Here is a 25,108-nt window from a genome sequence, read left to right as displayed (position 1 = left end):
CTTTTTTAAAAAAAAAAAAATTAATTAATTAGTTAATTAATTATTACAGAAAGAAAACTCAGTGTTACCATATCTAAAATTCTGTCCTCCTTTGTTTCTTAGTAGGCTCCAAGTACACCAATCCATCATCTTCACACTGTTCACCAAGCTGATTTCTGTATAAAGTTGGTGGATGTGAATTACACGAAGGAGCATTAGTGTCTACACGTGTCATGTCCCTGCCTTGGGGCTTCCGCACAGGCTGTGCTTGCTGCCAGGAACAATGTCCGCTTGTCTCCTCCGGCCAGCTCCGCCTTCCAGCCCAGCTTAGAGGTCACTTCTTGGGGCTGTCTTCCCAAATCCTCCATCTCCCCTCCTTCATTAGTTGCATTATCTTTATTTTCTGCTCTCTTAACCACCTATATTTGTTCTATAATCATTTACCACATGAATAATTAATGATATAAATAACGGTTTAATATGAGTTTCCCTACTACTCTGTGAATTTTAGGTGGCTGAGGACAGCCTTTTGTGTTGCTGTCCATTACACCTGCTGCACATCATGCATAGTGGGTGTTTTTCCCTGGCCCATAGTAGGTACATGATTAATATTTATTACATGAATGAATACATGAATAAATATATGAAGTACCAAAAAGCGATCTCTTAATTAATGTGGTCCTCTGTATAACAAGAACAACAATAACAAAAACATTAAGTATAGATCAGAGGGAGTCCTTGTATACCTTACCCAAGGTCATGCAGCTAGTAGGTAGAGAGGCAGGACTGGGACCCAGGTTTCTCTTTCATTGGTGAAGATCTCAGTCCTGACTCAGCATCCCCCATTTCCCTTCTACCTCTGATAAGCTTGGACTCCTTTCTTTGGAGAGGTTTGCCTAGCAACTCTCCCTGGTCCAGAGGAAAGAGATGCAGGCAGAAGTAAAAGTGTGGCAATCAGCTTCATTGCACAATTGCCTGGTTTCAGTTGGTTTGTTCCTCTACCTTATTGCTATTTAAATACAGTTTTGATGATTTTGTTTGCTTTAGAAAAAGAAGAAAAAAAAAGATTCATAAAAGGTATAAAATTGCATATTATTTACCCCTGAGAAGAGAGCAGTCCTCCTAGCAAATATGCATTGAAGCATTTTTATTTCTATTTTTAAGGTGTCGAAATAGACCCAGCAGACCATAGTATCTCTTTTCAGAGTTTATGCCATCTATTGATTAAATATATATCTATCTATATTTTTCTTCTACTGAAAAAATAAAATAGACGTATGTTTTAATCATATAATAGACTTAGAAGAATTGATCAGTAAAAACAGATATTTATGTGCTTTCTTGAGAAATATTTAATTAGGCATACAAATTTTTAAAACGACAATATTTTTTGACACATTGATGTTTGTTAAATGTGAATTTAATTAAAGGTAGAGGGTGTGTATGTGTTATTAAAAAATGGTTTGGTTGAATATATGGGGATTTTTTAAAACAAAAATATAATTTACAGAAAATAGAGAAAGAACATAAACTTTGGGGTAAGAAAGACCCAGATTTATCTGAACTTACTAGCCTTGGAAAAGGGACTTGGGAATTTCTATAACTTTGTTTATTTCTTCATTTGTGGAGTAGGACTAGCAATAGGGTATAGTAAGAATAAAAAGAAAACACTTGAGAAGTTCCTAGCATTGTGTCTGGTCCAATAAATGTTGTTAAAGTGTAATTCCTATTCACCCATCAGCACACTAGGGGTAGTCTGTGTGTCCTTCCTGCCCCCCCAGGGTGGGGTTGGGGGCTGGGCCATGTGTAGCTCCATGCCCTCGGAGTCCATTGAGGGGCACAACACACATTTGATGCTTAGGTTCTGAAGGTTGCGAATTCCTCCTCTGCCTACTGTGGTCAAAGCCCGGTGGTGAAGGCTGGCCTGGCTTCATGCCTGGATGACTCTGCTGCACTGGGCAGTTATTTAAACTCTGTGACTGCTATGTGGATAACAATGTCTATCTCACTGGCTTGTTGAGAAGACAAAGAGGGATTTACAAGGCCAATAACAGAGGAGTTGGCACTTGGATATTCAATAAAATGACAGTGCTCGATACTATCATCTCAGGGTTTGAATTCTGACTGTGTTACTAATTAGCTGTGTGATCCTGAATAAATTACTTAACCTCTCTGAATCTTAATTTCCTCATCTCTTAAAAAGGTAAAAAATTACAACACTTTCTTGAAAGAAAAAGTTAGGGATAAAATGTGATGATATTTTAAAAACCTTTGGTCCACAGAGGGTGCAGAAATGTTGCCTGTTATCCGTACGATGCCATGTCTCACCAAGTCCTGCTCACTCTTCTGTTCTCACCCGGCCCCTGCTTTTCTTCCTCCATTGTGACCACCCAGTTCCAGAACGTTTAAGTCTGGCCAACGCCTACTAACAAGTACACCTGTCTCGATCTGTCCTGTGCAGTTTACCCAGATTAATTCCAACAAGTTAAGTTCTCCTTATTCAAAGCACTCCCCTGCTCAGAAAGGAATGAGCGTTTCCCAGCAGCAACAGGAAACTTCTAAATATCATAGGTTTAGGATTCAAGGCCTTTTTCTACTGTGTCTTTCATCCTTCAACTTCTCTCCCAGTTTTTAATATTGTTTCCTGAAGGGTTTCAGTCTGTGTCTGCTCTGTTTCTTGGTCTGGGAATATCCATTTAATTTCAATGGCTGATCTGATTCCTCCTTCCCAGTTCTGTTCTCCAAAGTCTTATGAATTTCTGTAGGATGCTGGCATTGTTCAAAGGACTCACAGGTCAGTTTGCTTGTGAATGGCATGTTTGCAACTACTGGCTCTATAAAATTTGACTTAATAGTATGTATTATCTTTTATAAATGGTCAAAAATATGTTAATTTTTGGCTGCTTTCTTCAAATCTATTGTATGCCCTTTTCAGACAAGGGCAAATTTTATTCTCTATAGACCCAGCCTTAAAAAAAAGAAAAGAAAAAAGAACTTCATATTAAGTAGATACTTTATAAGTTGCAGGTGAGATACTATCATATATTTTCTACTTGCCTCAAAAGGTTTTTAGATGTGGTTCTAAGGAGAGAAGTAATTAATTGTTTTACTTCTGTAAAAGCAAACAGGTTTAATTTTGTAGAACAGGAGCTCTGTTAGACAGAAATAACTTGTTGGCAATTGGTTATAGGCATAGCTGCTTGAAAACTGGGTGAAGTTTTGTTGTGGGACCAACCTGGGTTTGAATTCTGACGCTGATTAACTCTGTGGCATTTAGCAAGATGCTAAACATCTCTGAACTGCAGTTTTAGCCTATTAAAATCCAGGGGTAATGATGCCAATGGAGCAAAACTAGGGCGAGGGTGAACTACAATAATACATGTGTATATCGGTCCCATGGTGGGTGCTTGGAAACCATTAGCAATTGCAGCTGGGGAGGAGGGAAGAAGGTTCCCATATGGATGGGCACAGAAACTGAGCCACATACACTTGGAACTAGAAAGGAGTCCAAGCCATGGTGGAGTCTTTGGAGGACACCCTGGGACAGAAACACTGTTTTGATATATTTGCCCAGTTCCTACTGCCATCCTTATCCCACAGCCTCCAAGTTCAGCAGATACTTTAGGGAGAGCGTTTACTCACCAAGCAGAATGTACCACTCACAAGCATGCCCTCCTAGGGCTGCAGGCCTTTTTCAGAACCGGTGTCCAGCAGGAGAAAGTTCTGAGGTAAGCCATGCTCAGAAATACTGTTCCTAAAATCTGCTACTCCAGATGAAGGGGCAGACTGGATTGTGAGGAGGAAAAGAAAAATGGAAGGAAAAAAAACAACAAACAAACCCAGGGAGATACCGTTCGAAGCCTTCTGATCTTGAAGATTTCCGATGACTTCAGCAAGTTTCCCCCTCCTTGCGATCTAATCTGACTATATCTCTGCCTGTGCTGTCAGCACAGCGATTGTTTGGGCTTCTGTAGCCTCTTGCCTTTGTAGAGTTTCAGAATGCTCTAATTGGGGGGAGCTGTCCAGTTCTCTTTGCATCCTCCGTGAGATAATCTTAATGCGCCCATCTTCCTGCTGGGGAAACTGAATTTCCTCCAAGTGCCCTGAATGGCAGGATGGGGAACCAGGACGCAGGTTTAAATGTCTGAGTGTCCCTCTGGGTAGGTTCCAGTCATCTCCCTGCCTGGACCAGGAATAAAGAACCAATAGGAAATTTCAAGAACTTTGGTCATATTTGCTTTCTTGTTGTGCCCTGAATCTTGCTTGGGTAAGATCTGTAACACTTCCAGCCCTCTCCCCACTGGCCAGCAAGGCTCTGGCTGGTGTGTACCCACGGAAGCCACACACCGGCATATGCACACAGGTACCAGTGCACCCTGCTGTGCTCCGGCTAAGTGGCGTGGAAGGGAAAAGCTTCAACTACCCTCCGAGTGGAGTGGAGCCTCCCAAATAGAAAAGTCTCCGGGTGACGCTCGGGGGAGTGGAGCCAATACGTGCCTCGGAGGAGGTCTGCTCTGAGCCCTGTACAGATTGGTGCTGATGATTCTTACCAGTTGTGTGTATGTGCAAGAAAAAAAAAATATATCAGAGACGTTGCCTGCCTGCTCCCATCTCTCGCGCTCTCTCTCTTGCTCCCTCTCTCTTTTGCTCTCTCCCTCCCTTTGCAAACATTGGATTTAAACCTGCTCAGAATTCAGCACAGAGGAAGGCAGCAGCCGTAGCAGCCGCAGAAGCGGTCGCCAGCCCAGCAGCTGAGACTCCGCAGCCTCAAAATGTACCACCCAGCCTGCTGGATCTTCTTCTCCGCGACAACCGCCCTGCTCTTCATCCCAGGTACTGGAGAAGGGGCTTCGCTATTCCGGGGCCGGTTTTGAGAGGGAGCAGAAGAGGAAGGGGAAGAGAGGGAGTGGGAGTGCATGTGAGGGAAAGAGGTAGGCTTGCTGTGTGCACGCGCGCACACACATCCGCTCACTCACTCACACGCACGCAGAGGCTTGCAGCACGGGCTTGCTCTCCAGTCCCGGCACTGCGATCGGGTGAGCTGGGTTCGAGATGTGCCCCGTGCTGCGAGGCACTGCTGTTCCGCGGAGGGGACCGGCCGCCCTTAACCAGTTGTGGTCCCAGGGGTAGAAGAGAGGTGTCATCTCCCAATCATAAATGCTTCTCACCACTTATGTTTGGACCTGCAGGATAAACACACGGGGTATCCTTATTTCTCCCACCGTGGTCCCTCTGTTCCAGTCTCTATCTCTGCATCTCCCTGTGTCCATTTTTCCCCGTCTTTCTTCCTATTTTCTCTTTCCCTCCTCTCCTTCTCCACTCTCTCCCGTCTCCCTCTCTTTCTCCAGAACCCTCTCTCCCCCACTCTCTCTCACTTCAGCTCCTTTCTCTCCTCTTCCTTCTCCTTTGCTCCTGAATTTCTGATTTGAGCAGGGTCCTACTTCCACCTCTCATCCTTTCTTTATCATTCCACCAAATGGGCACACGATGCCTTTGGATACCAGTTTCTCCCATTTACTCCCCACTCACATGGGGAACAGGAGTGTCACCGGGCAGGATTTGAAATGTCCAGTCTGAAAGAAGGCTGGAAATCTGGGTTTTCTTGACTCTCCTCAGCACCTTCCCTACCTTATCTAATGATTCAAATGTGATCTTACCTGTCACAGCAGTTACTTGTTTGGGGAAAACAAATCTGCAGTGACACACAGGTGAGATGCTGCAGTCCCACAGAATGAGCTTAGTGGAAGTGTTGCAAAACCCAATGCTGTTTTAATAGATTTGATAATTGCACGCCTGTCGTTCTCAAGCAGTCAGCGGACTGCCTGCGGGCATCCTGCAAACAATGCTGGAGGGGCTGGGCTATGCTTGCCAAGGTTTTAGGAAGCATCAAAGGGTCTGTGGGGGTTCCATGCTAAACGTGGCATAAATGCTAAGATTCTTAAATCTTATGTATCCTGATATATATGGAACACAGAGTTTTACATTTTTATGTTCAAATCATTTCGTTTTATTTTTTATTTGTTTGTTTTTAGGAACATAAAGCCCTGAGTATTTGTAAGCCAATAAAGTAAAATGAAACAAATGGGAGTTTACTGGGGAGAAGGAAGGAGAAACAGAAGACATTCACTGTATAATGTTTTGTAATGCTTTTTAAATATTGTACTTTTTCAAGCAGAGATGGGCTCTGCATAACCATGCTCCCAGCTGCCAGTTTTAGTCTGGGAAGTTTAAAGTGGGGGTGCTGCTAATGTTCTGCGGGATTCAAGCCTGGGAGGGGATTTCAGCCTGACTGCTCAGTGGGGAAGGCAGGCGTGCATCCAAGTCTCAGTTCCTGCTCCAGCCTGTAGAGGGAGCCAGGTAGGCGCTTTGGGTCCACAGTGTGAGAAGAAAAACTTCCCTGGGTGTGCAAGTCCCCAGCCTGAGTGACAGCTCCTGGGGTATCCTGGGCGCTGATTTCCTTCCTACCACTGTTCTGGGCACAGGTGAGCAGAATAGTGGAAATCAGGACACCCACCCTGCTGGCTGCGTGTTTGCTCTCCCCATAGAAGGGATCAGGAAATTGCACTTTAAAAGAGCTGGGGGAGGGGGGGGGGTGAGCTCTAGGCAGCTGAAACTGCATTGCAGTGCACCCTGAAGAAAGCAAAGAATTGGGGTGATTCCTCCCTGTAGAGTTTCCATAGCCCCTCCCCCCCAAACCACAGCCCACTCCATTAATGGGGAGCGCTGATCTTGCTTGTGAGAGAAGCATCAGACCTGAAGCCATCTGGGCCCCCGGGGATAACCTCAGCCTAGACACCAGTCAGCCCTCACCAGAATGGAGCATTTCCAGTGACGAGGAAAGGCAGGCCACTGGTACGACCTGCTCTGAGGACTGCTCTTCGGGCTCCCTGTGCCAGGGGCCTGGCCGGGGAGACCTCGAGCAGGGAGGAGGGAAAGTTGGCCTTGAGAAACAGACCTGGAGGGAAGAAAAACGTCATTTTATGAAGGGTTCCCAAGAAAAAGGGAGAAAGGGAATCTGGTTGGAGCCAAAAGTTCTTAGTTGCAAGGGTTTCCTTGTGGCTTCCCCTCCCTCACTTATTTTACTGCCTTTATTATGTTTTTAGACGTTTTCCCCTCTTTGCTTCAAAGGATGCTTTTTCTCCCATGGGGTGAACACCAGCTCATTAGCCTTTTACTTTCCCTGCATCTAAAGACAGAGGCTAATGTAATAATGAAACCCTGACCTGGTTAAGCCTCGATGCCATTTTATTCTGCAGCTTTCTATTTCTTGGTAACACATGTTTTCATCCTAGAATAACTTTAAGGCTAATGTTGTTGTCGCCTATGCCTTCCAGGGGGGGAGACCAATGGTCATAAATTGCTTTTCTAGGTAGAATCTCTGGGATGAGAAACACAGGAGCAAGTGAGGACTGTGACAAGCCCACACCCAAGAAGGAAAGAGGGTCTCCCCTGACAATTTAATTGTCACGCTGGGGCTTACAACTCCCTGAAGCCCTGAACACCAAGAGTGAGGGTGCTTTTCTGTGCTAGGTGGGAAGACACATGAGACTGTGTCAGGAGCCTTGTGACCTTGGGTCTGGGGCTTTGTGAGAAGGTGAGTAGATGCTCAAACAAGCCTGCAGAAGCAGGAAGTGAAGGCTGCCTGACATTTGCACCAGAATCACCTGGGGTGGGGGGCAGATTAAAACGCATACTTCCTGCCCCCGCTGTAGACAGGTATTTATATCAAGCATTCCAGATCCTTTTGATACACTTGAAAATCTTGCCCATGAGCTGCAGCATTCCAGTGCAAACCCATCTTCTGCCTGCCTTTTTTCCTTTAGCTCTGAGAAACGGGAGGGCCGTGGCATGGGGTGAGTTTGGAGGAGGGGCATTGATAAATTTAGAGGCCACGGCCAGTTCCCGAAGCATAGCGCATACGACAGCCATGTCACTGATAGGAGGAGAGCATCTCCAACCTGTACAGCTTCTTCCCTTTAGTTTAGATCATTCCCCTTTTCCTCAACTCATCCTACTGTGTTGTCTTCGGTTCTGTGACTCTAACCAGGTAGTTCCCTGTGCAGCATCCCACCCACCGGAACCGGACTAAGCGACTCCCCCTGCCCAGGACTGGGAGTCTGCATTCACAGCCCAGCCGTGTCTCCCCCTCTTGCGCTGGCTTTGCACTACTGGGTTCAGAAAGACCTGCACTTGGAAAGGCAATTCTGTGAGGTGTAGAATTTTTTTTTTCTTCCCCAGCACACATCTGCCCCAGCTTCTGTCAGAGAAGTGCCCTGGGCTGTGAGGTCTTCAGGCGGGATGGTGGGCTTTGCGGTGGAACTGGGGGAGGGCTCCACAGCCAAGTTTCTGTGAATTCCTTTCCTCACTCCTCCCCCTTCACCAGCACAGTGTGGAGGGACTGGCTAAGACTGCCTGGTTTGCAGGAGGGATCAAGTAGGAAAATCATTCACTATTGGGGAAATCCTAGCCCTAGAGTCCAGTTATGATCAAGTTCTCATCATCCCTTTACCCATCATATATTTGTACCCCCCACCCTACCCTCAAACCATCCTGTGGCCCTCAATCTTTTAAAAATGACTGGCACATCAATAAGGTTAGACCACTTCCGGTCACCACTCAGCTTTGGTCCAGCAGCAACAAAACAGTAGACTGAGAAAGAGACAGGTGTGGGCTGCCTGAGAAAGATGCTTTTCCCATAGCCTGGAGCTGGGCGGGGTGCTCGGCCTGAGATTAATCAGAGATCTTGAAGGCCTGAGGTTGTCTGGTATTGCTTCTGCCCTGCCTGTCCCTGCGCTTTCTCTCATCCTTAGCACCTTCTGCCCTGCCCTGTTGCCTGGGAAATTGCAGGAAATGCCTTACGCAGCTGGCACTTGCCTGGGTTTATTATTCAGGAGCTCTGGGCCTCACACACCAGCCACTGGGAAATACACCTCAAACCAGGAGGCGGAACTCTACCCAAGCCTCGTGGAGGGCTGGCCGCGGGGAACTGAGACAGCGTAGGAGCTCTTTGAGGTTGGCTTGGTTAGCTCGAGGGATTTCCTGGGTCTCAGTGTATCACTCTGTCAGATGGGTTCCTGTGATACATTCTTCTGGTTTCCAACAGGACAGAGCAGCCAAAAGCATAGGTTAGATAATAACAAGATAAACATTGTTGAGTTTTTAACATGAACAAAATCCTCCTGGTTTCCTAGTAATAAGGCAAAAAGAGAAGGGGAGGGGAGAGGGCATTCCTTATTGCTGGAGAAAGAGGAAGATAAGGCAGGAGCAGCTCGCTCGTGTGTCTTTGTCACCGTGATGACAACTAGAGAAATACAGTTCATCACTTATTTATTCAACCAGATTTTATATGGATGCTGATTAAACAAAATTGTTCAGGTATTATCCTGCCTTGAGAAACATAGGTCCAGTAAAACAGAAAATTATTCAGGGTTTGGACCGGATGAAATACACAAGCTAACTCTGAGCTTCTTGGGCCTTGGTTTCCCTGTGTGGAAAGTGAGGGCAGCACATGTGACCTCTTTGGACTCCTGACAGCCTGCTTTGTGGTATTTTTTGGGGGGTGCTATGTACATGGACTTGTGCATCAGCCTTGGACAGCTGGTACTCTAGCCCTGTGGCCTGTGGCGTCTGGTTTTCCTGTCACTGGCTCACTGGACAGGGTCCCATGGACCGCTGCCATGGCCCACAGCTGCCTGAGCAGGAGAAAGGAGTGATGGAAGCGAAGCCTAGCTATTCTTGCCAGTGAACTCCAGTGTCAGCCCACAGGTGGCCGTGGTGCTGATAAGCCAGGCTGTCAGCAGAGGTGGCTATTAGCACCTCTGGATGCTGAGTGGCACCTTCCAGACACAAGGATGGGGCAGGCTGGCATCACCTCAGGGCAGCTCTGCTCTACACCCTCCACTTCTGACCCTGCTAAAGATGCCACGCTCTTGGCCCTGCACACTGTTCTCCCTCCAGCCTTTCCACACTGTTGGTGGGAGATGAAGAACTAGACTTTTCTTCTCTTTTTTTTCTTCTTTTTGAATTGAGAGGAGAGGAGATAGAGAGATAGACTCTCACATGTGCCCCAACTGGGATCCACCCAGCAACCCCCATCTGGGGCCGATGCTCTTCCCTTCTGGGGCCATGCTCGCAACTGAGCTATTCTTAGTGCCTGAGGCAGAGGTTCCACGAAGCCATCCTCAGTGCCCAGGGCTGATGTGCTAGAACCAGAACCAATCGAGCCATGGCTGCGGGAGGGGGAGAAAGAGAGAGAGAGAGAGAGAGAGAGAGAGAGAGAAAGAAAAGGAAGGGGGAAAGGTGGAGAAGCAGATGGTCACTTCTCCTGTGTACCCTGTGTGCCCTGATTGGGATTCAAACCCAGGACATCAACACGCTGGGCCAGTGCTCTACCACTGAGCCAACTGGCCAGCAGTAGACTTTGCTTCTTAATCAGTGAGGCCTTGATTGTCTTTGCCTTTCCCTGAAGGGCAAGGAGGTGGTTCCACAGTGGAGCAAGGATATGTTTCTGTTTGTTGGATTTCTATACCACTCAACTCCAAGCCCTGAGAAGGTGATATTTGTAAGGCAAGAGGCAGGATTGAAGGTAACTGAGAATAGAGCAGAAATAAACTCTATTGCCAGAGATAAACCTGAGGACAAACATGTGGACTATTACCTTCCTGGAGGTGTGTGAATATCAATCCCTCCTCTCATCACCTTCCCCCACTCAGGTCAACAAATATGCACACATACTTCCAACTCAGATTTTAGGGACCCTCAAAATCACAGTCACAGCTTCTTAAAGAGAGCAAGCCTCTTCCTTGTGACTTCCATCTCCGCCCTTCCAGAACTCCCTGCTGGAGCCCCCCAGCCTTGCTGCTCTCTGCTGGCAGCTTCAGCAGCTGGCAGGCACCCACACAGCCATAGCTATGCATATGTGAATGCTTCCCCCTACTGACATGGAGGCTTCACCCTCCTGCACATTCCTGCTGGCCCCTGGGTCCCACAGCTGGCTGCAGGTAGGCCTGGCTCTTCAATCCCATCACTCCCTCCCAACCAGGAACCTTGGTGCTGAGAGGCGGAGACTCCCCTGTGGTCACTAGACTAACTTAATTAACTGTTTGCAAAATGCTGAGAGACCCCCCTGGGCAATCTGCTGCGTAAGTGCAAAGCATTATCATTATGATGCAGTCACATTTCCTTTAATGAGCAGAGACACTATGCTGAGAGGCCGTTGGAAGAACTAAGGTTAGTCAGTGCAGGCCATTGATTAGAATGCTGCTTGCATATTCCTGGGAAATGATTAAGTGACAGTCAGATGGTACACTCATATCCCACATGGAAAAACCAAGTATATTTGGCGTTTCATGGGACAGACTCTCTGAAAGGGACAGAGCTGAATGAACATTCTTGAACCTGATTACATAAGTATAGGAAATTTACAAATGCTTGTTCATGGCTCTTGGGAGTTGACTCAGTGGTCACACTGGAAGAATATATTTGGGTTAATTTGCTACCCATCAGGGAATTGTAAGACAGGCAGGGTACAAGTTGTCTATTTCTGGTCTAATCTGGTCCAATCCGGTCTTGTGTTTGTTTTAAACCTTATGCAGATGTCTGGTTGCTTTAGAATGGAGTCCAAAGTGTTCAACATGGTCCTCAGCAGATGACCAGACTTCTGCTCCCGTTTAATTTCATCTGTCACCTCTCCCATCTCTTTCCTCTCCCAGCTCGTGGCTGTAGTCGCTCTAGACTTTCTCTGTTTCTCCAGGCTTCACTTGTGAGCCTCCCCAAGCTCAGAAAGTTTTTTATTCTCTTATCATGTTTTTCTGCCTCAACATCTTTTTCATCCTTCAGGGTTCAGCTTAAATTTGGCTTTTCCAGGAGAACATTCTCGATGTTCTAAAGTAGGTTAGGTCTCCATCTTCATTATGCAAGTCCACGATAACAAGGCTTCTCCTTTCTAACTCTGTGTGTTCATATATTTTAAAGTAATTATTTGTTTTAGATCTCTTTTTCTTCCTTAGACCATGCTTCTTAAAGGTAGGGAACACATTTGTTTTGTTCTCCAACAAATTCTCAGGGCCTGGCACAGTGACAGATATAGAACAAGTCCTCAGAATGTATTTGTTGAATGAATGAGTGAGTGCATGAATGAAGGGACAAATGAATGAGTAACCAGCCAATGCCACATGAATACTAAGTGTCAGCTTATCTAGCCTCTCACTCTATTCCATCCCATTGAAAGTTCAGAGGCATCTGGGACCCTAGATCTGGTCCTGCCCTTCAGCCTCCCCATCTGCAGAGTAAGGACAGAGATGCTTGGGGATGTGTTTTGCTAACAGGAGATAAAAATGTGCAAAGAATGCTTATAATGATTACTCATTCCAGTGTTCATGCTTGTCAATAAACACCAGCTCCACACTACCGAGCAAACACATGCAGCATCTCAGAGCTGGAGCCTCACGCTCTTGGATTTCACATCACATGTTGCGAAAGACACGCCTGAGAGTGAGAGTCATTCCATAAACACAGATGTGGGCCCTGATGTGGGCTATTGGCTTTATATAAACAAAAATCACACCGCAGATTTTATCAGGGCTCTGTTGAAGTGGCCCCAATTATCTGAAATTTAGAGTCATTCCTGTGGTGTCAACAAGTACACACTGTACCAATACAATGTGGCTTTCTGTTGTTCATAAGAGGTAAAATGTTGGGTTAGGGATAGGGAAATATTAATTGCATAGGACTGAATTATGCTTGAGAAACTGATGCTTATATGGATTGGTGTTCATACAGAGAAGGTGAAAAGAGCCTTGACAAATCAGGAGACATAGAAAAAGAATTTTCTCACTTCTTGTACCTAGTCACTTTTCATAGTTACCTATATTGCTATTTCATGCCTGTAGGATTCTGAATGGCAAGGATCTTGCCTCTTATTCTCTGAGTGTTTTAAGTAGCAAGCACATTCACTTATTTGATAATGTTATTTATTGAATGTTTACTATGTGACAAGCACTATGCTAGGCACTAGAAAGGCAGTGCTTGGATAACATATATTACTGTCCCTACTCTCTTGAAGTTTACAGTCTAGCAGAAGACGCCGATGTGTCTTAAATAAATACCAATGTGACTGACTGCAAAATGTCAGCTGAAATAAGGCTCTGGAAGGGGGGGTGCTGTGGAACTCTGATCGTCTATAAGGAGGGCTTGGTCTTGCCAGGGAGACTAGCAAAGTCTTCTTGTGAAAGTGAAAATTGAGCTGAGGTCTGAGGGATGAAGAGTAGAAATTATCAAAACACAAAGGGGAAGAAAAAGGGAAGGCAGAGTGAATAGAATACAGAGGCCATGTGGCAGGAAGGGTCAGAAGACATTATCCTGTTGGCTGGAGCACAGGCAAAGGGAGTGTGGCCCATGATGAGACTGGAAGGCAGGGAAAAGGTCAGCAGATGCAAACAGCCCTGGAAGCTTGTTATCACATCGGTCTTTATTTTAGAAGTAATGGAACAGCACTGATGTCATACATATGGTGTGATGGGGATACTGAGTTCAATTTTTAAATCTTATTCGTGTTACAGTTTGTAGAATGGATTAGAGGTAAGCAGACCTGAAAGGCATAGGCCAGTTGGGAGGCAGTCAGATGGGAAATGACAGTTGGTGGTTGAAACAGAAAAGCACAAATCAATTGAGAGCCTTTATAAAAATGACACAGGTGGCCCTGACTGGATAGCTTAGCTGGTTAGAGCATTGTCCTAAAGCGCAGAGGTTGCCAGGTTGATCCTCAATCAAGTCACACACAAGAACAGAACCATGTTCCTGTCTCTCTCTATCTCTTTCCCCTCTTCTCTTGCTAAAATAATAAAAAAAATTAATGTCACAGGTGCACCATACATGTTTGAGGAATCTGACCCCACAATTAGTATTTATAGCTATTTAGAAAGCATTGAGAAGACTGTCATCAAAATTTTTTTTTCATTTTTTTCAGTTGAGGTATAGTCTTGCCTTGAAACAAGGTTTTTAGAAATTTCAAAGTTTTTGGAAGTTTAATAACCTCAGTTACTTAACTGATGTCCTCTCAGGGTCTAATATAGGTATTCAAAATTGCATCATTCAACTTCCCAATCCATCAAAAAGATTGCAAAGAGCTCTAGTTGTGTTATCTGTGGGATCCAGCTCATGACTGTTTCCTCCTGGAAGAAAACAGGCATTTTAAAGAAGCTTTGATTGGACTCTAGAGTAATTTGTGGATATCAAGATGTAACCAATATTATCATGATGATATAAAAGCCTGCATGACCTCCCCCCAAGGTCCACTGCCTAGATAAATTACATTAATTTATTTAGCACAGTAGAGGTCCCTGGAACTGAAAGGGACCACGGAGATTGTCTAATCCATTTCTTTCATTTAATAGATGAAGACATTGAAGCAAAGAGTCCAAGAATCTTATCCAAGATCACACAGTCAGAGAGTAACCAAGACAACTTTTGAACAGCGTTTTTAATAACCTGGGTTCATAGCCTGCTTGGTATCCTTTCAGCATAATAGTGAAAGGCTGAGCTAAATTTTATCTCCTAGCCTGGTACCCTATTGGAAAATGAATTTGTAACCTTGGTCACTGCTTTGTTTCCCTGAAGCTCTCTTATCTTAGTGGACAAAGAACATCATGGAACAGAGTAATTCCATGGTATCTTTTACCTAAGGACTAAGGTGATGGGTCAAGAAACAAAAGAGAAGCCTATTTTGTTTTGTTTTGTTTTCAGAAGCATTCTCAGACTCTAAGTGACCTATGAACCTAAACTGGGAAACTTCTAAAAAACAATTGTTTCTTGATATGCAGAAGGAATGCTCAAGGTAGTACAATATCAAATTCTGGATATGTGTTAACTTGACTTGTTTGGTCTACACACAGGGAAAGGCACCTGCCTTTATTATCACTATAGCATCAGAACTTCGATTTTAAATCTCTTTGGTCTTGGCTCTGCACTAAGGCAAGAGAAAATCCACACTGAGGATGCCGTAATCTCTTTATTGATGATCCATGATTAAATGCTGACTTACAGTGTACAAACTACACCCAATGTACAGCACAATTATCCTGTATATCAGGGAGAAAAGGGGCCAAAAGAGGTCTTCCTACCTCTCCATTCCTACCACCACCACCCATGCCTTTACAATTGCCAACATAGCATGGGCACAATCAAAACATTAGATCCAAACCAGCTAATTCAGAATGGAATGTAAGAGTTCAGATTCAGGTGTGCTGGATATGATTAAGAGTTAATGCAATATATATTTGATGGAAGGATTGCTGAAACTTGACAGTGGTGGGGCCAAGTACCTATAGACATTTCTGTTTCTAGGAAACAGATCTAAGGAGGCCCTTGGCTTCTCTGAATAAGCCAACATGGTTCTTCTGAATAGCGCAGTGCCAAGGGATTTCCCACACTCTTCAAAGGGAGGATAATGTTGGAACATGGAACTAGCCCATCAGCCTACAAGCTCCAAGAGGAGCTGAGTTTCCTTGGGAGTCCCCTGGCTTTATTCCATGGAGAAGTGAGTGCCCAGTCTTACTTGGCATTGGGGTGTGTGCCTCTTTGGGTGAGTCCCAGATGAGAAAAATGATGAAAGCTATCAGGAGTGTGCATCTTTCCTGATGGCCCCTACTCTTCTTTTATTGAGGGGGAAATTCTGGGAGTAAAAGGGCCCTCCCTTAAAACTACCAGGATAGCCCTCACATGTCCATGAAGATTAGACCACTTCTTTATTATGACTTAGATGACTGTTATTTTTACTTCTCTAATTTAAATTATTTATTTTAAAACTAGACAGTTGGCCTTTCTTCCATCACTGTGGGAGAGTAGAGACACATTGACCTAGTGAGCTAAAGACTTGGACTTTTGCTTGGCTGCTGCACTTTGGAACTGGTGAGTGGTTCAACCTCTCCAATACACTTCATCCTCTTTGACAAATAGGAGAAAGAATTACGACCATAGAGGTCGTAAGAGATGAATAATATTCCTTCTCTGGAGAACTCTACTGTTCCAGATTGCCAGGTCTTATTTCATCACTTGGGTTGACCATTTCTGTCTGGCTACTTTTCTTGTCTTTTTCTGTGTCAATATCTTTACTCTTAATTTTCTCTCTTCTTGCTTTGATTATCATGGATTATGGTTTTAATTAGCAATAGAACATAAAATGAAGTGCTTGTGCCCTTTGTTTTGGAGAAGAATGCCTATTTCAGGGAACTCCTGCATTTACTTCCCTAAGATGGAACCAATGCTCATTTGGGTTTTCTTTTCCATGGAGCATACTGGTAAGTAATTCATGTTTCCACAGCTGAGCTACATGCTTTGGCCCAGACAAGAATGTGGACTCTGCATTTGGGGTTAGGATGAAATAGACTCTGATGGGGTAAAGGAGAGCTCCAGCATGGATCCTAAAGTCAGGTGAAGAGTGCCCTTCACCTCTATGAGTGACAGGCTTGGGTCACACACCAGCTTCTTAAGCTTGCTGTCACTACTAAAAGTAGAATTTTAGGGAGCAATGTGTATCTGAAGAAGACACTTTTGTGGGAAAAGGGGTGCTCTTTGGCTCTCCTGAACACATATTAAAGAGGAGATTTACTAATTTCTTTCCTTAAGGGCTGATCAGTGAGTTCCTAGAGATTATATTTCTTGCTCAGACCAAGGGAAAACTATATGGTACTTCAGGTCCCTAGAAACTATGTGGCCTATAATGGGCTAAGTCCAGAATGAAATCATTGCTGTTTGGGTGGTACAAAGGGAGTAATTTGCAGTTGCACTTCTTGTACCCTGCTCTAATCCAACATGCTCAGCTTCTTAGTAGCCTCAGAAAAGACCCAGCTTGAGTGAACATGGTGAACTGGCCCACAGTTCTTTAAAGGGCCCTTAAGATCAAGAACCTCCCAAGCACACTGCACTGGTTAAGAGCCTTTCTGGCTGTCTTTTGAGCAGTTAGAGCCTGGAGGCCTTGATTATAAGCTGGGTCTTTAGGATGGAGTAGAGCTTGCTTATACCTTAACTTTATACTGAGTCTTTGTCTTATCTGAAATAGGGTGGGAAACTGCTGTAGCTCCCCTGTGGAATTAGAAAACTCATTTTTAATCAGATTTTGATATTTATAAAGGGCTCTGGGCCTAGCTTTAGATGGGCTGGCTCTCGGAGATGGAGGGCCGCACTCTCTAGCTTTGGTTTAGAATTGCTCAGCTCCCAACTGCCAGCCCCAGTTAGTTCTTGTTCATATGTATCAGAAGCTGTGTTGATGTGGTCAAGTTCCATAGACACAGCAGGTGCTTCTTTGGAAGCCAGAGCAAAGCATGAAAGTCAATTTTGCCTGGCAGGCACATCTGCTGGCAGATGAGAAGTACAGAGAAACCACTGACATCTCCACCAGGTAAGTCTTCCAGAGCTCCATGGAAATCTATGTGCCTGGGAAGCCACATAGAGGCTTTTTTGGAAGCAAAAGCAGATTTTATGGTGTGGTTGAAGAGCAGAAGTAATGGAAGAGAGTTCAGGAGGATAGGAGAGAAATCAGTTATATTATAGTCTCCCTTCTTGCCTCTTATTTTCAATTCCCAATGACTACATTTTATTTTCTCCTGCGTTTTGATGGTGACGTCTGGACAGGGAGTGGTTGAGATAGATTTTTTAGTAGTGACAAAGCTCTTCAGTTTAGATTCTCCAACTGTTATGGCTCCCAGATGTTGGCTGTAGGGCTTGGTTCTCCATCAACAGGTCTCTCACGTAGGCCTGTGATTGGACCTCCTTTTGTGCAATAAAATAGATACAGAAGGAATATCTCAAAATTCCTTGTGGTTTCCTCCTTTGTACTGCACTGAACATTGGGTGGTGGATAGCGGAGTCAGTGTGAAGCCAGAGAACAAAGGTGAATGCTGGGAGGAAAGATAAGAAGACAGCAGAACTGGGAATGACTGAAAACCAAAGACAAGGCAGGATAAAGGCAGAGCACCAGGCCACCAGGCAAGAGGGTGCAGGGACAGAGACAGAAGCAGAGGATGAGGCAGCAATCCAGTGAGCAGAGCCGATAATGTATCAGGGAGAAGAAAGTGTGAGCTGTGAACATGTTCTTGTCTTAAAGGAGAGTACTTGCCCAGTGCTGAGGTGGTATATAGTGGCATTTAAGGATTGTCACCCACTAGAGCAAAAAGCTCTGTGGGCAGACCCTTGCCCAAGGCATCAGATGACAAACCATGCAACTCAGAAACATCAAAAAGCCTAAGGAGCCATCACAGGGCATCCTGGTATATAACAATCTCCTGACCTTTAACTTGCCTCTGTTTACTACCCATAACCACCCATCACTCCCTACCCTTCCTCTTGATGAATCATTTCTGCTGCTAAGTTAACTACCTCTTGCTTTCATTAACTATTTTTGGTTTTGTCCAGAGTCCTGTGGGTTTGTTTATATTTAAGAAAGTGGGAGTCTATCCCTCACTCCCCTGAAAAAGTAATCTTTTTTTTGCTTTGGAAAGTTGACTCTCCGCAACATCAGAAACAAAAATGTCATAGGGCTCCATTTGAAGTGCTATGGAAATGTATTATTTCCAGAGCCTTGTGGTCTTCCAGGATGTTAGAAAGGAAGGGGACTGAAGAATTTTTTAGTTTTTCTTGTCAGTTTGGTAGATGGGGCTCAGACAGACAGACACCCTTGCTTGTTTCTCCCCTCCACGCACACTACCATAGTTACTCATTCACTCAGTTCGGCTAGGGACATCGTTCAATCCCCAACCTCCCTTCTCCAAAATACCTATTCTTGCCTTGAAGGCTTCCCCTAATTAGTCCTATCTCTTACTATTTGGACGCTTATACCGATGGCATTGCTCAGGAGTTTGCCCACCTCTAATTTGTTTTTTTCCCCCAAAGGTGATGCCCCTCAGATCACTTCCTACAGCTGCCTCTGGTTTTCTGTTTATGTTGTTCAGATTCCTACAGGGTCTGTGGCTGGTAAGTAAGTAGGCACCTGTCCTCACTCCCTGACTCCAAGGGCCCTTCATCAACCAGACTATTCCCATTTTCACTTGTTTTATGCAATTATTTTTTAGTAATAAAAAATAATTAAGACCCAATGTACTAACAGTGATCCATAAACTTTTGTGTTTTAAAGCATAATTTTTTTTAAAATATAGAAATGATATGTTGCTACATTGGTATGATGACAAAAAGGATAAAATTGAAATGAATAAAATGAGGAATTCTGACATTTCTTTTGTTTACATAATTACACTTTGAGCATCCCTGGGGCAAACACCACTTTGAAGACCACTGCACTAAGTCACACCACACCCTTGGGACTACAGTCAAGATAGAAAAGTCATATCAACCTTGGCAAAGTTTTTCTAATGCCTCAGCTTGGCTGCTTCTCCCTGGGACTTAGCCTGGGAATGTGTCCTTGACCACACATCACTATGGATATCGGTACAATACAGTTGCTATGGCAGACCTTATCTTGGAGCAGCTATAATGTCCTTCAAATATATATAAATATATATAGTGGTAAAAGTGAGTCGTGGATACATACCAGCATCAAGAATATTCTTTTCTTTATGGAAAAAACTTGTAGAGAAATAAATATAAAACAATCTTTGGAAAAGAGAAAACTTGAAGGACAGGGACCATTCATTCCAACTGCTTCTGAATCTTCAGCTTTAATCTCAGCCTCTGTCCCAGCTCTTCTCCTGGGACTTCTGACCATAGAGACACTGAGGTGCTAGCTCTCTCAATAGGGGAAATACCCTAGTGAGGTAGGGTTAGAATTTTTCAAAATGGATAGTATCAGGCCATACTAACAAAGATAAACAGAAAATAGTTTTTAAAAAAATGGAAATGGATACATTTTCTCGAGTGTAGTTTTTATTTGGTGGTGACTGAAGTCGTGTCCCAGTTTGGTCCTATGAACGTGTGTCTCTCAGATCTTTGGCTGCAGGAAAGGCAATTGACCAAGCATCCCAGCCTCTGTTTTCTGAAGTCCATTGCTGGCTTCCTTTGAGGTCACATTTCAGACAGGCTACTCTCAGTCAGTGACTGAGTGGGGAAAGTGTACTAGGTCAGGTTCGTTCTGGGAGTCATGGTCGCTTCTGATGAACAACTTTGACTTGAGGCTCCCCAGGGCCCTGCCAAACTTCCCTCTGAACTGAGCTTGTTATCTGCTTCCAGCCAACCTTCCTGCCTACTTCCCTCTCATCCATACTAAGGGTCAGACTGGCATAGTCTTGTACTGAGTTTCCTCGATTTTTCCAATTCTTCCTCAATTTTCTTTCACAGATATTTCCCTTAATCTGTGTCTTGCATATTTAGTTCTGTCTTGACATCTGGTTCTTAGGGGACCCAGGATAACTCAGGGTTGCTGGGCTCATGGTAGGCATGGAAATCAATGTTTTACCCAATGTTTTGACCCTTTCTAGTTTGATGCTATTCTACCCAATCTGCCAACTGAGCTAGAACTTCAAGCAGCATCATGACATCTGTGCAAATTTTGAACCAGAAGACACTTGATATTTTTGGACTTTCTTAGGCAGAGGCCTTACTCTGACCCTCAAGGCAATTAAATGTTTTTTAAACATGACTATCAAAATTTCTCACCTGGGCTTCTGGACTTTTTGGACTGACCGTCAAGGTGCTTCCTTGCTCCCTTGACTTGATCTAAGTGCATTTGGAAATCCAGCCTACACCTTCCATTTACATCTCATTTTCCTGGTTTGTGTCTGGAGCACGTTCACTGTGGAGCTCATAGACCTGCTTCTGCCTTTCAGTGATCTTCAGTTGATAACTGTTATGGTTCTGTATTACTTTCTTGAACTTGACTTTTCTAATGTTCCTTTGTCTGGGTTGTCTTCATGTTGTGACTGTTGACAGTTTGGACAGAATACTTCTTTGTTGTGGGGCTGTCCGGTACACAGTAGGATCTTAAGTGACACCCTGGCTTCTACCCATCAAATGTCAGTAACATCTCTTGAGTTGTGACAACCAGAAAACGACTCTAGACGTAGACAAATGTTCCTGGGGGGACAAAATTGCTCCAAGTTGCAAATCACTGTTCTATGGTTTTCAATGGTCAGTGTGGTTTCCTAGCAACCCCTCCAATTTATGTCAGTTGTCTTTCTCCCAGCTAATGAAAGATGGCCTTTTCTTTGTATTCCATAGGCCTGCCCTTCTGATCTGTTCTGGTTTCAATCTATGAGAAGCTTCTGATTCTCAGTTTACTTGTTTCACTGGAAACTTGGTGTATCCAGAGCCTGTGAATCAGGTATAGGTCATCACCTTCATCTTGGTGGGTGGTCTCAGATGAGTATTTTATAGGAGTGGCAGACAAGAGGAACATATTTAATAATAATATGGTTATGTATAATAATGCTGTGCTCTTAAATGATATGTCTGAAATAAAACAGATATGAAAACTGGTAAGTCTTCACTACATTATTAATTTAGCTAGATTGACTCTCATCAAGCATGCAATTGTTATTAACCAAACTGTGCAGCAACTCTTTTCTTTAGGGAAGACTTGGATCTTAGTCTATTAGCTTGAGGGCAGTTAAGAGTGAGAGCGACAGCCCAGGTCAGATGCCTATAGATAAATGCATAAACTTAAATGAAAATTCAATCCTAAAAATTAGTTGGTTATAAATAATAGTGTAGACCTGTATTGAGATCAATTAAAAGCACTGAGCCTTTTTGAAAAGAAATAAGCTTCCTACAATCAAGAAGGGAAGATGGTCTTCAATATTAGAAAGGACTCCCAACTAAAGTTCTTGGTTTCTTCTTAATGAGAAGGAGGGCTCATTGGCAGGACATTCAGAGTGCCCTGTGTCTACCCACATAATTCTGGTAACAGGAATGCCAAGAGCTCCAAGTGATGAGAAAAGAGGCAGACAAGTCAATGAGAGCAGAGCTGGCATAAACAATGTAGGAATGTTTGATTGATCCTCTCTTTCAACCCCTATTTGGGAATAATCTGCAGGCCAAAACATCCAGCTCAAATTCAAGAGGTCAATGTCTTAGGGCTCCAAACCTAGGGAGTAGCCGAAATGTGTCTTTTGTAACTATTGCAGCAGGGGTATCTGACAATTATTTGACCTCCCCGGTGTCAGCTCCTCATTTGCATGCATACCCCTGTGACCCCTCTTGAAAATACTGACTATGCTGGAGCTCTAAGGCCTTGCAGATGCTGGATGGTGTGATCCATCATCCCAGTTCTGGGATGTCTTCCTTGGTCTAACCAGTCTTGAGACATCTCTTTATCTGGAGGAATGTGCTCTTCAATTCTCTGATTACTGCAGAATCCCCACAGCCCTGAAGGGGCTTGGTGTATAAGGACTTTTTGGGGTTCTGAATCATATATATTTTTTAATATTCAGCTTAATTGCTCTGCTGCTGTATGGTTGGCTACAATAATTTTAGATGTCAAAATGTTAATTTTTGTGATCTAGCTCACTGCTTACAATCTTTTCATGAACCATTAGAAATGCCAAATTCAGTTTAGGTAAAAGCTACTTCATTGTTAGACTTCATATACAATGATTAATTCTACAAGGTCATTTGCACAAGTAGCATCAGGTGAACTCTTTCCTTCTGTCAGGCATCAGTGGCTTAGGATAGCAAGATGACTGAGCCAAAGTCACTGTCCTTGAGTGCGTTACTCAGGAAGAATGAGTCCTGCAAACACACAGGTCTATCGCAATGGGCTATCTCTGCAAGCGTTTTAATGGACGGTCTTACAGAAGCATAAAGAAGTAAGAAACCAGCTCTCTGGATATCATCAGAGAGGCTTTCCAGAGAAGGGCACACTTGCACTGGGTGTTTTGAGGGGTAGAAGATCACCTCATGGAGAAGTCGACCCAAATTGTGTTGATTGACCAAGAATTGTGTTGATGGCATGCATTGATGATTGGGAATTGGATGGGAAATAGGTGATGAAGGTCAAGGGGTGAGAGACAGATAGGGAAATAATCTAAGACAGCTTCCAAATTACAGTGTTCAGAAAACGGCAGGGCTTTGTAATCCAAGCAGCCATAGTCTTACCATGTTGTGAATTTGGTTTGTATAATTTAAATGTCAGAAAAATGACAGATGTGTTGGTGAAACCTGGACTTTTGATAAACCCACATGTTTCTAAATGTCTACGTCATGAATTGAGTCAAAGATATGAGAAACTTGATTGGTTGGTTTGTTTTAAATGTTTTGTTTCACACAGTATGAAGCATTTCTTCTCAGATTCTTATTTTTTGTTTTTGTTTTTGTTTTCCCTTCAAGGTAGACTTGCAATCACTAGGTTTGTGAATTTCAGAAAGCAGGACAAATGATATTACAGTCTTCTTTGTGCCTTGAGATGTTTGTTTTGATTGTAGGGTATGCTCACATTTCAAGATTAAGGTACAATGAACTGCTTATTGAGTTCTTGGAAATGGGTTGATATGGCTCTTGCCATTTAACTTCATTCATTCAAGAAATTTATAGTGAGGATCTAGCATGGGTCAAGCACTTTTCTAGGATTTTAGGACTCATCACCAAATAAAATAAAACAAATTGAAGTCCCTTAAGGAATTTTTTATACTGGTGTGGTAAATCAGATAGTGAACAATAAACAAAGTACATAGGTACATTTTACAGTATGTTGGGAGATTGGAAGTCATATGGAAAAAAGAGAAAAGTATATCAGAACATGGAGACTGAATAGGAAGTGGGGGAATGAGAACTGTGATTTTAAACAGGGTAGTCCGGGTGTGCCTTGTTGAGAAGGGCCTAACCAAGCAGAGACTTGAGGAGCTGCAGGAGGTTGCCATGAGGATATCAGAGGGAAGGAGCATTCCAGGCAGAAGGACTGGCTAATTCACAGACCCCCTGGTTGGAGTGGAATCTGCCCAGTTTCCTCAATAACACCGAAGAGGAGGGTGACTAGGGAGGAAACATGTGGGAAGTAGTAGTGGGAAACATGGTCAGAGTGGTAATGGGGACCCAATTAAATTAGCTGCAGGATCTTCTGTAAGGAGTTTGGCTTTTACTCTGACTTAGATGAGGAGCTTTTTCAGATTTCTTCTAGAATTCTTTTTATTTTTTTGTATTTTTCAGAGGAATAACATGACCTCACTTCGTCTGAAGCAAACGAGGAGGACAGTTAGGGAGCTATTGTCATAATCCAAGTGAAAGATGGCTTGGCTTGGACCAGGGTAGCAGCAGAGGAAATGGACAGTAGTAGATTAGGTCTATCTACTGAAGGCAGAGCTACCAGGATGGCAGGTCAAATAGGGGTGAGAGAGATGCATTCAAAGAGAATTCCAATTTTTTTGACTTGAACATTTAGAAGGATAAAATTGATATCAACTACAATAGAAACTCCTGGGTAGAAAAGGGTTTTGGGAGGAGGGACTAGGTGTTTATTTTGAGTGTTGAATCTGTCTCTCAGGCAAGTAGAGTAGGCAGATGGGTATGTAATAAGTTTGAAATGTGTGTGTGTGTGTGTATGTGTGTGTGTGTGTGTGTGTGTGTGTGTGTGTGTATGTAGTGGGGAGAAAGGGCAATGTCTGACCCAGAGATCCACAATTGGAGTTGTTGGTATGTAGATGACATTTAAAGCTACGAGGCTGAATGAGATCATAAGGGGAGGAAACAGGAAAAAAAAAAAAGAAGCAGAACTTCAACTTTAAAAGATGTCAAGGAGATAACTGTCTAGAAACCTAAAGAGTTTAACTTTGATTTGTTTGTTTGTTTGTTTAATAAAGAGTTTATCTATAATAATATGTGGGCAGGCTGGTCCATGGATCAAGACAATAACCCAACAAAGAACTGACATGCAGGCCTTGTTAGGCACAAAGTCTCTGATCACATGTCATCCCAAATCATTGCAGTATGCAGTACACAACTAGAACCCAGATGGTGTTATTCAAGTACAAGTCCCACTCATGATGTTCTCTTAATTATTTAATGCTATAGCATGAAGAGAAGTCCAAGTCTGGGAAAGGCTAAGTCTATGTCCACAAATGATCAGTATCACAACGGACCTTAAAATCATGTACCTGAAACAGCTTGACCTACAAATGAGAAGACACATCTCAAAATTTAACTGATTTAACCAGCTTCACACAGTAGCTTGTGAGATAATTTGGTACAGAAAGGA

The 25,108-nt window shown here is 43.7% G+C and overlaps 1 protein-coding gene across 1 annotated transcript in view; it reads left to right on the top strand.

Moving 5' to 3' along the window:
- The first annotated feature begins 4,598 nt into the window (after positions 1-4,598).
- LOC136325398 (opioid-binding protein/cell adhesion molecule) overlaps positions 4,599-25,108 on the top strand; it is a 1,207,641-nt gene continuing 1,187,131 nt past the window's right edge. Inside the window, exon 1 of the mRNA XM_066259768.1 lies at positions 4,599-4,812. Within this exon, the coding sequence (XP_066115865.1) occupies positions 4,752-4,812 (61 nt within the window). The 5' untranslated portion in view covers positions 4,599-4,751. The remainder of the gene's footprint in view (positions 4,813-25,108) is intronic.

Source organism: Saccopteryx bilineata, chromosome 2 (genome assembly GCF_036850765.1).
Source record: "Saccopteryx bilineata isolate mSacBil1 chromosome 2, mSacBil1_pri_phased_curated, whole genome shotgun sequence".
Lineage (NCBI taxonomy): Eukaryota > Metazoa > Chordata > Mammalia > Chiroptera > Emballonuridae > Saccopteryx > Saccopteryx bilineata.
Note: the sequence above shows the minus strand (reverse complement) of the source record. Positions and strands in the feature narration are given on the sequence as shown.